The sequence below is a fragment of the Vipera ursinii genome, assembly GCF_947247035.1.
Source record: "Vipera ursinii genome assembly, chromosome: Z".
Taxonomy (NCBI): Eukaryota; Metazoa; Chordata; class Lepidosauria; order Squamata; family Viperidae; genus Vipera; species Vipera ursinii.
In genome coordinates this window covers 32,291,194-32,305,625 of record NC_139517.1, presented here as the reverse complement: position 1 = coordinate 32,305,625, position 14,432 = coordinate 32,291,194, and the positions used below count along the sequence as shown (strand labels likewise).

Sequence of the window (14,432 nt, the reverse complement as noted above, 5' to 3'; positions counted from 1 at the left end):
AATGAAGTATTTTGAAAGGTGTTTGCTCTGCCGTGGCTGTAGAACTATAAATCTTAAGTATTTCAAATCTGTGCTGAAAATGTTATTTGGAAGCAGTAAAGTTACTACTTCCTGCCCCAAACTACTATGGCATGTATATTATTTTGGAAAACATTGCTCATGATTCAATCCTGTCTGATTTTTTTTAAGATCATTGTATTTGAAAGTAAACATTCTGTTGAAATGGATGCCCCTTCAACAGAGCAATGGATCTGAGTAGCAATGTTATTATCTATTCCCTACATTTCCCACAGTGACAGTCATCTTCGTAAAATTACTTTATTTTGGATAATTTTTAAGGTTAATTTTTAACCTTTCAACATTTGATTCTGTTACAACCTTCCAAATGGGAAAAAAGATGCAATGTAGGAGAAAAGCAATGGAAGAAAATGAATGTTTCTATTTATATTAGATTTCTAAAGCAATAAGGTGGGGTGAAAAAATAAAAAAACAAATCAGTGTATTTATAAATTTCCTTTCAATGCATGAGTTTAGTCTGCAGAGAAGTTGCCAAATTTCATCTTCAGTTCCCTTTTTTGCTATGAATGAAATACCTCCTTTCCACATAAAGTCCATTTAGCTGATCATGTTTGATCTAGCTGCATTTGCAGTGCTGATATTAGTGCCATTCATTGCTTTCAACTAAAAATCACTGATTTTGTTGGTCTGTCTGGTCATCTAGAGTGATGGTGAATAATGTTTCGTAATAATACAGATGCAAGATTGTATGAATTCATGTTTTAGACCCAGAAACAGACATGGTTGGATCTAATATAACTAACTTGTAATAAATTCTGCCCCAACCCTGAGATTATCATGAGAGGTCTTGCTCCAGGTATCCTCACATGCTGAAGCCTTAATGGAAGTCCCTCCCAGCTTTGGAATATTCTCCCCATTAAGATCCATCTGATTCTACTGTATCATTTTTATGGCATTTTTTTGTATGCTAGGCCTTTTAATTTCTGTTCTGTTGCTTTCAATAGTTGTATTCTTTAAAACTTTGCTCCTTTTATAAACTATTTTAATGGACTGGTATCCTCTACAGTATGTGTATGAAGTAGAGTTTTCTCTTAAATTGTATGTTGCCCTAAGAGTTATATCTTTAGGATGGCTAGAAAGTTTTAAAAACGAAGATCTAAATAAATGTTTCACTCTGGGAAAAGTTAGTTTTATGAATGAAATAAAATTTTATTTTGTAAATCAGTGCATATTTTTAAAAATATAAATATTGAAAAATAGAATGATGAAAGTCAAGTTATTAAAGATATAAAATTAGTGAATGCTAAGAAGAAAAGTAAATTTGTACAATTTTTAAAGCATTTTTATTTTTACAACACTTGCTATTGTTTTTAATATAGAAAAAAGAGAAGATTTTAAACTTAAATTCTAGTTCTCGATATCTGTTTACACAAGATTCTGATATTAGCTTATTCAACTAAATATAGAGAAAAAGTGTTGGAAAGAATGTAACAAGAACAAGTGGCGGGGAGATTTAACTGGTGAAGGTATGGCTAAAAAGTGAGCTTTCCTGGGCATTGTCAAAAGTTAGAATCTTCTGGCTAATTAACCTTCATTTGACCTGAATATTTTGAAACAGGCTGCAATAACAATCTTTTAATTGGGTAGGAATTACTTCTGAATGTAGGATTGTACAGTTGCTAAAAGAGCAATATATAAGTATTAAAAAATAGTAAAGAATTTTCCTTGTTTAAAACATTTAGTGCAATGTGTCTGAGAATATGAGGCACTTCCACATAAAATAATACTGATTTTAAATTTATAATCTGATTCTGAATTCTTGATTTTTGAAAGCCAAGTTTTGGAGCATAATGGGACTTTCTTTGTTTGTATGTAATGATGGCAGTACTAATATAAGATAAAAAATGCACTATTACTCCCTAGGATTTATTTCTTGTAGTAGCTTGCCAGGAAATCGGCCTTTTTTGCTAGAATAATTTATTTGAGGAAACCCTTTCACAAAGGTCTGAATAAAATGGGAGCCAATATTTTAGTTTGGTTAAATCATCCATAAAATCACAGTCAGAGAAATGATAGTGGGGGAGGGGGACATACTGCATTCTTGACTATTGTTGCTTGATCAGATCCCAATCAAACTTTCCACGCTCTTATGCTTTTAAATTACAGCACCACAGAATATTAAATTACTTCTTGGATGGATGAGCATAACCCAGCTACAGCCATGAATGCAAGAAAGGGTGCTTCGGGTCCTTTAAAAAAATTGTTATTTATGATTGCATGAAAGCTTTAATTATCAGTGGAACTTAATATACCAACAAAACAAAATCAAATATTTTTTTTAGGTCTCTCTGGCTTGGAATTCATGCCTGTTTGTAGAAGCTATTTTTCTCCTTACATTCATTAAACAGAGCCACAGACCAACAATAGATGCAAAGATAAGTCTTTAAAGCTGTGAGAATAGTGTTGCCATCTAGAATCTCTCTAGTCATCCTGCTGAAGACAATGAAACTGGTTTGGAGCTCAGTTCACAGCAAATTGAAATCACATTTATACCGTACTATAATAAACAATCCAATGTAATTATAAAGCAATATGCAGCAGCCTTTCTAAGAACTATGCCAAACTAATCCTGTCAACTCCGGTAAGAAGTTAATGAAGTGCAGGAAGAAAGTTCTATGAACCTGGCCTATGGTCTCTTTGTCCTATGTATATTTTATCTCACATGATATGAAAAACATCTGCAGAGTAAGTGTGTTTCAACAAATTTAGCATATGAGGTGGCTCACATAGCATGTACATGGGCAATGTGATGAGGCCTTTTTTAAATATGGGCAAATATTTACTTATGGACAATACACTGTAGCAAGTATTCATCTCTGTGTTAATGTGACCAGTATGATTCATGTTCACTGCAGTCCAACAAATCAGGTTGGAGAATGCTGTGGCAAATGAATGCTTTGGTTTCTTTCCATAAAACTTTTGTAAGTAACTGATACTATTGCAGAAAGGACCACAACCTGAATTCAGCTAAGATTGTTCCACCCTATACACTTTATTTCTATGGCATAGGGGAAGTACACATAGTAGCAGATCCATAAAACAGTAGTAGTTGTATCTGTATCGGGCCTATAATCAGAGAACATACAATTCATTTACAGTTCATCCCCCTGAGATTGTACAGTCTCAAGTCTGATGTTGGATAAATGCCTTTCTCTAAAACTGATATTAATCAGCTACATCAGAGCAAAAAAATTGCTATTGTATCTGATTAGTCAACCGTCTTTTATTCTATAATGGCCAGGCAGATGCTCCCATTCCTCACAAGCAGGACACAAAGACAGAAGTCTTCTTCTATTGTTTTCCAGCACCTGATTTACAAAGATACGTTTCCTCCTATACAGAATTATGACAGACAGCAATGGGTTTAATGGGATGGGAACAAAAGGCATATGATTGTTACAGGAAAAATATAGTATCAGCTCACTAAAACTGATACCAGAATATATAGGCTGTCTTCAATCTACATACCCAAAGTCATTACTGAATTCACTCATTTTCTAGCTTCATGCAGGACATTGAATTTTAGACTAATCCAACAGATTTGGTTCTCAAAATTGTTCATACATAAATACATTCTAACCAAGGTTAGCATATTGTCAACTGATTTGGTTGTGCCTTCCTAACTCACCCGATGAATATGCAATATTCCAATTAGACTTTTGGGACCAAAGATAAACAGGCATTTTGTTTTGCTGGAAAATATTCCTCTATGTGGGGCCACATTCCACTGCATCAAGGATGGAGTTGAATCAAACAGTGGGTGGAGCCATCATTCTCACTGCTTCTGACTCACTCCTTTCTTTTTGCCTCCTTGGACAATAGGGCTTCCAAGGGAAGGGACAGATCTCTTTTGCCCAAGGTCCCAATTGCTTGCTTGGAAAAAGGTTTTTGAAATTAAACTTCAAGGTTAGAAAATTCCTAGAAGTATTATGTAATTCTTTATACCATCCAACAAACAGTGGGATGTGCCACAGAAAGACTACTTCAGTTCCCAACTGCCCTTTCTAAGAGGAGCATTAACTTACATTATGTTTTTACTTTAGGAAATATACTGTAAGTGCAGAGACCTATCAAGAGATCACACAAATAACTCTGAACAGGGAGGGTCATGGATGTTGCACAAATGAAATCCCCACATTGACTATGCTGAATAAAAAAAAATGTTTCCAGTCATGAATTTCCCAAACACAAAATTATTTCCACTTGCCAAATCCAGTAAAGAAAGAGATTCAGAATGAAATGTTCAACTTCTTCTTTCCCACAAGAGATTTCATAAGTGCAAGGCAAAAAGCTTGACTTCAGTCACAGATGATAGTGTTTGCTATGAATTAAAAATATACTATAGAAAAGCAGCAGTGATTGCAACGATCTACAAACTTCCTAGTTAATACTATAGTTTTAGAATCTCTGGGCTTGACAGTTTTGGAGGGGACTCTTGAACTTAATCCCAGTCCAGTTCTCTTATTGATTTTAGCACATTGATAACCAGCTTTGCAGTGTTTGGGTATCCTCTTGCAGCTCGTGCAGGTAAGCTTGGCCTTCTGCCCCCAAATTCTGCCTTGAAGGCCCCATTGCCATACCCCTTCCTAGAAAGGTGGAGTTAACAAAGCATCCTCTTAATAATAATAGCTTTTTTCTTTAGTAGCATTTTTTTCAGTCTGAATCATTCTATTGGCATAATTTGACAGAACATTCACATTAGGCTCCTGTCTCATAAGAGTTTTGTAAAGAGTAAATTCTCATCTAGGTTGGGAGCTTAAAAAGCAGATTAAGTCAAGCTTAATTCTTATCTGTCTGTCTCTATTTTAAGGACCTTTCCTCCCTCCCCCCAACTTTCAATGCTCCAAACAGCATCTGCTTCCAACTCATTTCTTGCTTTACTTAGTGATTTAATTTCACCATAGGTTCTCCCCCACTCACTCTTAATTTCAGTAAGAAAGCCTGTGTGCTTTTGTTATGATTAATCATTTTTCTTTGTTTTCATTTTAGGCCCAATGGCTGTTTAATCTGGACAGCACGTGATCACCCTTCTTTGTATCTGCAGAGGATGAAGGGTAATTTTAATTGGCGTGAGACTACTTAGAACAAGATTTTTCAAGCGAATGGGGGGAGACTGGGGTCATTGTGGAGGGAGTGGGAGGGAAATCAACTCCCCAATGATTAACTTTTAAAATAATTCTAATCAGCTGGGAAAAGTCCTCTTGTTCTATAAACTCCAAAATAAAGCAGTGACTGTCATTACCAAAAGAATAAACAGAACCAAAGAAGGTGGTATAAGATAGATAAAAATGCCTTTCTCATTAATGGCTGAAAAATGTAGAAATCTATTTTTTAAAAAATTGAACATCTTCATTCTATTTGATAACTCCTTTTTCTTCCTGTTTTCAAATCTGACAAATGGGACAAGAATAAATTAAGAACAGAAAGTTTATTCAAGAATTGTTCACTTATCTACTGTAAAGAACAAAGGAAGATGCTTCAAAAAAGAGAAGTGGTAGTGAAGGAAGAGAATTAGATGGGGTGGGGGTTAGCTAGTTCTTCTAACTGAGGACTATACAACTACAACCTGATTTCATGCCTCCAGTAGAACTAAACACATTATTTTAAGTACGAAAACTACTGGCCTTTTCCCTAAATTACAATAACTAAAACAGAACAAGCAGAAAAGGAAGAATGGAAAATAAAATTTGGTTGTACAATGACAAAGAAAAGACACCATAGTCCTTTATAACAAGTCAGTACTAAAAAAAAAGTCCATTTTCCTTATAAATACATAAATGTTGGGGATAAATAATGCAACAAAAGAAAAAATAGTTTAAAACTGGCTATAACCAATAAATATAATATAATATAATATATATTTATATATTTATATATATGAATGTTTACTGGAACATGGCACACCTCCATTGAAAATAGTATTCCAATGTGTGTCCTTCAAATGTTGGTATATATAGCCATTAAAATGTAAACTCTAAGTGCAAGAAAGAATGCCAGGCCAAAGTAGAGGCACCAGTAAAGAAATCCTCTCCCCAAAGGATCCTTTACTTTGCTTCCATTTGGAGGACATAACAGTTTCTGATCAAATATACCCTGTTTTCACGTTCAAGAGAAGTTATGCAGACAAATGCAAAGACATATGTGAGAGAGTCCCACAGTCCTTAACCGACCTTAACACCAAAATCATAAAGAAGGATAGGTAATCATTTTGATGGGAAGAACAAAGGGGAGGTCACTATTTTTTCTCCTTCCAGATGTTAGATTTTTATCTGTGTAACCAAACTCAATTTTGCTGTTAAATTTACTATTTAAATTTAGAATTAAAGAAGAGGGAGGGGAATATAGAAGTGAATAATTTGTAAAGATGTATTTTTGTAGATAACAGTATTGGGTTAGTGAAACTGGACAAGGGGGTAAGCCTGTTCAACAATTTGCATATGAGTGGAGATACATTGAGAAAGGAAAAAGACAGTTTCCATTCAATACCTTAAGATTTCTCTTTCTTCTTTGTAAAATAAACTTTTAAGAATTGTGATAGATTAGTATTTAGCTAAGGGAAAAGGGCATAGATATAAGAAATATTGAGGTGCATTCAAGATCTAGACCAGATCTTTTTGTGCATGTTATATGAACTTTTTTTAAAAAAATGTAACAGAAATTGTTTATTTCAATTGATTTCTATGATTCAGAAGAATCAGAACATTTTTAAACATTCAAACATTTGTGTTGAAACCTCAGGACAAATAACATGTGAAATACAAATCTGAAACAGATTCTGAAAGACTTTTAAAAAGAGATGAAATTCACTAGTAACATCTTCCTTATCAAACTTATTAAAATGAGTTTGACTGAATCCCCTCTGTGTGTATGCATATAAGCAGTGCTTTTTTTGTAAATGAAAAAGGTGCCAGAACTCACACATGTCATACAACCTGCCTTGCCTACCCTACAAGGTTCCATCCAAAAAAGGTGCCGGAACTCCGTTCTGAGAGCGTTCTATGACAAAAAAAGCCCTGCATATAAGTGTATGTTCCTGTATGGCTGATTGTCTCCAAACACCTATATACCCTTCTATAATTGTAAACAAAGTATTTGCATACTTTTAAGAAAAGAAAATACTTGAAATGAACAGAAGTAAATTCTACAGCTAAACAACTTTCAGCAGAGAATTCTCTTCCACAAACTGCATTGAAATAAATGGTATATAAAGTTGTTTTTTGGGGGGTGGGGGTGGGGGGAGGGAGGTTTGTGTCAGTGTTTTAGCAGGTCTTTTTCATGGGGAAGTCTTACCCCATATTAAAAAAAAACCCTTCATCAAATTGGAATCTTAATGAATCTATCAATAACCTATATTTAAGGAACGCATCAATTATGTATAAATAAGCTGTTGTTTTGTGATCTGTATAACAGACACACACACACACACAGAGGAAAATTTGCTCCTAATCTCATTAAGAATCCTTACTGCCTTCATGATTGGGAATGCAACCTGTGAGCAGACAGAATGCTGACTTCTTTTCCCACTGAAATTAATTCAGTTCCAATGTGGTAGAGGTTTACTTAGGAGTAATTAAGATTTTAGCAGTTTTGAAAACAGAGTGATAGAACAGTGGTATGCATCTGTTGGTGTCTAGATGATCCAGATTGCAACTCCCACAACCTTTTTCTATTTATTAACTTACTAGGGCTGATGGGAGTTGAAATCCAAAAATGTAAAAGGAATGAAGTTAATCTACTGTGTATAATATAGTGAGCTGGGGCAGTTCTTCAGCTTTTCTTTACATTGAAGAAATGCTCTACTCTGCCTATGGAGAGTTAGTATCTCATGAAAATGTGCTGCTCCATTCAAGATGTTATCATAAAAACAGGTTTCCCACATGTATATTCATAAAACCAACAAGAGTTGTGGGTCCAAGAAAGTACAAGTTTACTCTGACCCCCATCTCTGCTCCCTCTGCCTAAATTGAACTAGAACACAAAAGATGGAATGTGTTTAAGATGCATTTCTCAAAATAACTTCTCACACTGAAGAAAAAGGAATAGATTCCCACAGCCTTATAGACTTTTTTGCACTTTGGTGTTACAGTAGCCTGACCATTCTTACCCTGGGCTTACAACAGGTCTTTTAGAGCTCAGCCAGGACTAATCCCCAGGATCTGTTCATTTTAATCTAAAGATTGTTATCTCAACCATATGAAGGGCACTAGGCTGTCTGGTGTTTTCACCTTTCTTTGAGAAGGGAATATACAGAAATACTTCTACTTCAGAGAGTATGGTTTTCTATGCCTAACCATTTTTTCATCCTAGGGTCAAATCTATCAGGAATGGCAAGACACAGTATGAATAAACTGTGTCCCTGAAACAATAGTTTTAGGTTTCATAAAGGGTTTCAACACAAATGTTTGTTTGTTTTTGCAAAAGAAGAGGCCAGGATTTTAACCACAACAAGTCTGTCCCCTGACTCACCACTTCCCTTCTCTATTAATTCCCCACCGAGTCTGCCCTGCTCTTCATCACAGATGGGTCAGCTTGGGTGCCTCTTGGATTCTACCCTGAGTAGAAGCATGGTGGGAAGAAAGGTCTGTATAGGTCGGGTGAGCCTCACAAGGCCCATGGTGCTGGTTAGAGCCCATCTGGGGGCCCCCATTGTACTCCATGCTGGGGGGCTGGTGATGTTGAAGGGGGTTCAGCCCATAAAGTGATGAAGCAGAGTTGGGCATAGAATCCACATAATTGCCACCCACGTAGACTGGGCTGCCTTGCATATTGGGGGGGCCATAGCTGCCACTCCCATTACCCTGTAAGACATGAGGATCGTACTCAGGTGCCGTGTTGGCATACTTCTGTTGGCTGGGGCATCCTTTGATGGGGTTTTGGTAGGCAGTGGGCATGGCATAGGCATTCTGGTGTGGTTTGTTGAAAGAGGGCGGAGATGGAGCTTCATAGTTTGAAGTCATGGGGTGTAGGGCATTCAGAAAGCCTGCAGAGGACTGTAAGGCTTGGGGAGGGCTCCCTGTGGGGGAAGGCCCCCCAGAGGATGACCCAAGGCCTTTTGACTTTTGATCCTTTTTGTACTTCATCCTCCGATTCTGGAACCAGATCTTGATCTGCCGCTCACTGAGGTTTAACAGGTTGGCCATCTCTACTCGGCGTGGTCTGCAAAGATAGCGATTGAAATGGAATTCCTTCTCCAGCTCAACCAGCTGGGCACTGGTGTAAGCTGTGCGGGCCCTCTTGGAAGCTGAGGAGCCTGGAGGGCTTTTCTCGCCACTGCAGCTTTCTGGAAAGAAGGTCGGGAAATGAAATCAAAGATAATTACTTACATGCAGAAAATTGAATGCACAGGCTTCTTAATAAATCCTCCTATGGGCGAGAAGGCTACACTCTCCCCCCCCCCCAGTCCCCACTCCATAATCATGTCATTTATTAAGAGTTCTGTTCTCCAAAGCTGCCCCATGCTTTATGAAAATTTGATCATGTCATGCAGAAAAGAAATCCAGGGCAATTTATTTGGGAGTCGATTATTTTGAAGCAGACCCTTTCAGAGGAAATTATGTGGGCGAGGTTAGCAAGGCAAAATGAAGCCCCTAGGTATATAGACCTGCCCTGCATGTAGCTCATCAGGTCATCAAAAGTGGATGCCTGCCTGCTTTGAGAGATGCAACTGCTTCCAGGGTACACACACACACACACACACACACACACACACACACAAACTGCACTTTTGAAAGGGGGGGCAAGCCCATTGTAAGTTCCCACTTATTCAAAGGGAGGGCTGCATCGGAGAACTTCTTGTTGGATTGTGTTCAGAAAAATTTATAATCAAAAGTGCAAAAGATGCATTTAGGAAAGGGAAGCAAGCTTTCCATACAAATCCATATTCTGATATTTACCTTGTGCTTTAAAGTAAATGGGAATTGTGTTTGTTTTTTAAGGAGCTGGGAATTGCTCCCCAACCCTCCAATACTGACTTAGAAGAAAGATTGACTAAAGACTCAAGCCCAGGGTACACATGCAAAAGAATAGGTTAGCAGAGATTTAAGGCAATGCAGCTGGACTAATCATTTCAAACTGCAATTGGGGGAGCCATTAATAAATAACCCCTTCCCCCATTGTAGAAATCCTTTTTATTCCCCATCAAAGAAGCAAGTGTAATATGGAAACTCTTTTTTTCCAAATGATTTCTACACACAATCTGAAATGTAAAAAATCCCCATTCTATTGCTCAAGAATCTACCACCCCTTCAACCATACGCCTGTTCTCTGCCTTATTTGTGAGTGTTTTGCACTGTAAGAAACTTCATCATCATTTTAGCCATTGTCTATCCACTGCAGGATGAAATAAGAAACCTATACCCCAAAATATGTGTAAACATAAATATAAAAAAAGATACAAGATACCTGGAGGAATCACAGATAATTTGAAGTCATAGTTAATATCTGTTAAATTGGTAACATTCCCTGCAGTGTTCTGATGTAGGGTAAAATTCCTGTGTTCTTACATTGAGCAGAGATGTAAAAAAAAAGTGTAAGAGTTTTAATAAAATTTTACATGGGACAAAAGCAGGATTTGAGGGCAAAGTTAATACAGATTCGGTGAACGCTGGTGAGAGTTCACATACCCCTCAGGGCAAGTGGTTTATGAAATTGCCTTTAAAAAGTTCTCTCCTTAAAACATATACTTTTCCGTAAAGGAGGAAAGCTCTTGCATTTAGTTCCAAATCATAGGCATGTGTGAAACTGAATCTAATTCATACAGTTGTTATTTTAGGGTATGATTCCATCAATATTTAGTTAATGCAACATTTGCAAATTTTTATTCAAAAATCTAAAGATTACGCAAGAGGTATTACTATATGAAAATCAGGAGGTTTCCAAACGTTTTGTTTTTACTGGTACATTTGGAATTTTAAAATACACTGTGGGGTGCTCTCTTAGAATGGCTGCTTGGGAATTTATTCTTTCCCCAAATGACTGCCATGGGGGGAAACAATACAGATTTATCAGAATGCCACCTACCCCTCCATCCAGTGTGGCTGTTCCCCCCCCCTACTTAATATTGTTTGCTATAGGTCCTTACTCTGGGCTAGTGGACATGCATCTAAAAATAGTGCTGGGCTGCAGCCCCCCTATCATTTTTATTTTCTTTAAAAAATTTATAAAGCAACCTAACAGAGTCCATTGGGGCCCAAAGACATTAGAGTTAATAAAGGTGAGGCTGGAGGATGGTGCTTTGCTCATGCGGCATGCCAATTTCCAATTCATTTTTAATTGAAATGTTTTTTTAAATGTAAAAAGTCTATCAGATGTGATGTCTCCAGGCACATAGATGCCACACTGGGATTCCAGCTATTGCCTTTTAGTAGGACCATATTAACATGCTCAAACATATTAATCTGGTTGCTCTCTTAATTCAAGCATGACTTAGCTCTATACCTTTTGTGCAATAACATATTCATGCAAATTATTCATCCAAATTAAATTGTGTCATAGTACACAACTTTGAATAGGGCTGCTGATTCAAAATTACTTAGTATAGCAAATTGGCTATAAGAAGATTAATCCTCAAATAAAATTATTCATATCAGGAAAGGAACATCACTGACTTCAAAGAATGTATACCTAAAAAAAGAACTGTAACCTAAGTGTATTTAGAATTGAGTTTTAATGACATTATTCTCACTTGCTTCCATTTCATTTTAGGAACTTGACACCAAAGTGTTTAGAAATGAATCTGGAGCCATTGACATTTGTGGCTATTATAAACTTTGTCCTCTATAAAACCCAGTTATCCCCAATAATTCTACAGTTTAAATATCAAACAAAAACCTCCAAATAAACCTCTTTTCCTAGCAGGCAAGATTTGGATTAAATGACTACATTATACATGGACAAAAGACATTTTAAACAGTATTAGAAGATGGGGATTGGGAAACAGTAGCCTTCATGCCTGCAACAAATTAGACAATCTCTGCTGGATATTAGTGAGCATCCATGCTAAACCAATGGCATATAAAATGGAGTATAACAGACATCTCAGGACTTTGATGGAAATACATTTTGTCAGGTGTAAAAAACAGACATTATAACTGGAGACCATAACTCAGCTTTGCCCAGATTGTCTGGTTTGAAGAAGACATGTTCTTCATCCAGCAGACTGAGGAAGAAGATGACAGAGCCTTATGGTAGAAGGGTGGATAGAAGCCCTTTGGAGAGTCTTCAAAACCAGCAAGACACTCTGTCGTGAGACAAAGATAACTGCAAGCTTTCGGATTCAATTGTGTTTTACCTTCAGAGAAAAGGTTTATGTTCTTTTTTTAATAAGGAGCATTAGACAATGACCATCTCACCTATAGAAACCTACCCTGCATCCAACAGCTGGGACTAATGGAAGTTAACTTCTGGCCATCAAAAAGGGAACTGTTTTGAGTCCCAATTTTACTAACCAGAGAATTACCTCAATATAAGTAGATGATACTAATATTCATGTGTAATTAGTATCCAAATCCATATCCTTTGAAGGAATGGAAGTAGGAAGGAGGTTGAACTTATTAATACATATTACTGAAGTGAGGAACCTTTTGCTTCCCCATTGCCACCTTTAGCCCTTCTGTCTTCATGCACAGTTCACAAAATCATTCCTACTGCACCCATACTTTGTTCTATTTCCCTTCTGGTACTCTCAACTCTGTCTTTGTTGCAAGCCATTTCTCACTTAAACAACAAGCTTTTCCCTCAAGAGCCAATTTCCAAGCAGATCCTTTTTCTCCCATATCTTAATCACCCACTTTCTTCTAATCCAAATATGTAAAATAAGACCACCAACACCATCATTCTGAGCTAGCATGATTCTGCTGATGTGGATGTTAGTTCCACCCAGGTTGCTGCTCCGACTTAAATAATGTTCTTCTAGAGCCAAGCAGGCTGCCTCCCAAGCCTAAATCCTTCAGATGGGTGGGTGGGGGGGTGTTGGAGAGCATGGCACTGCACACATAGTGCCTGGCATTGCCGGGCACTCCTTCACCACTTCCTACACCCCATCACCAGCTTTCTATAACTAAACTGGGCTTGCTTGGGTATGTGCCAGGGAGAGAGTAATAGGCACTGTAGGTGCACGGGAAGTATGGGGCTATTTCCAAAAGCAGAAGATACCTGCACAGGGGGAGCTGTTTTTCTGCTTGGCGTTTTGCCTCGACTCTTTCATCCAAGGGAAAATCTGCTTGGTAAGGGCGGCGTTACTAGAGGCCAGGCTGGATTTGCTGGGGACACTTTTGACCACCCCCGATTGGCTATGGTTATTGCCGCCGCCAGCGCTGTTGGATGTGGTGCTGCCGCTCCCGCTGGTGGCGGTGACGGGGTTGGTGGGTGGTGAGACGGGCGGGGGCGGGTGGTGCTCCTGAGGCAAGCTGGGGCGCAGGCAGCTCCCGTTCAGGTCCTTCGCCTTGGCCAGTGGGGCCGCGTTGCCCAGAGACTGGAGGGTACAGGCGGGCCGCTGGTAATCGCTCTCCACATGAGCCGCGGGCTGGAAAGGCTGCGGAGAAGGGCCCTCGTAACCGAAGCCGTTGGCCCCCGGGTAGGAGTAAGCCCCAAAGAGCGTGGAGGTGTCGTAGTAGCTGGTCTTCTGCATGGCTGGGGTTCCCCGAGGCGCTCGCTCGCTGCTACCAGGCTCCGGTTGGCCTTCTCATGGAAGGACATTGGCACCCCCGGGTCACGTGACAAGGGGCCTTCCCTTCCCCCGGTGTCTTTTGGAAGATGACCTGAAAGGTTAGAAGGCACACACAATGATACGGCTCGGCCTCTGAATCCATCTTAGTGGTTGAAAAGCGCGTGACATGAATAGCTGGCCGGCTACGGAGGAGGGCCGGGAGCGGGGAGCAGATGCCGCCGCCAACAGCTTTTTGCCGGGTGCTCTGGGATGCACCTCGCCTCTCTCCACTGGGCTAAGATTTCTAGATATGCACATACAATACACACAGACACACGCACGCAGACACACACACAAACATACACACAAAGAGGGGGCTTCATACAGGCGAACCGTTCACCAAATCGATTCCTTACTGGCGTTTCTCTCTTCTGTTGTTCTAAAAGTTCAGTCGTTTTTGTTCGTCTACTTATTTGTTTTAATTACACCATATAAGTAGTTCCTGTAGACCGAGAAAGAAATCGCTGTCGCAGGATTTCTTTTAGATCGTTCAACTCAATCCTCCAAAATCTCAGCCATGGGTATAGTCCAACTACCTTTCTACACACTAGGCTTTTCACACACGCGCGCACACTTGCTCCAATACAAGGGCGAGGTATTTTATTTCCACGTGCCAAAGAAGTGAATGGATCTCAATTTTGCTACCGCT

General features: G+C 38.7%; 1 protein-coding gene across 1 annotated transcript; it reads right to left on the bottom strand.

The window, feature by feature from the left end:
• Positions 1-8,591: 8,591 nt before the first annotated feature.
• On the bottom strand, positions 8,592-13,705 carry HOXB3 (homeobox B3; the record flags this gene model as incomplete). The annotated part of the gene is made up of 2 exons (XM_083376231.1): positions 8,592-9,358; positions 13,231-13,705. The coding sequence occupies 2 exons, from the start codon at positions 13,703-13,705 to the stop codon at positions 8,592-8,594; spliced, it is 1,242 nt and encodes a 413-aa protein (XP_083232357.1).
• Between the last annotated feature and the right edge of the window lie 727 nt (positions 13,706-14,432).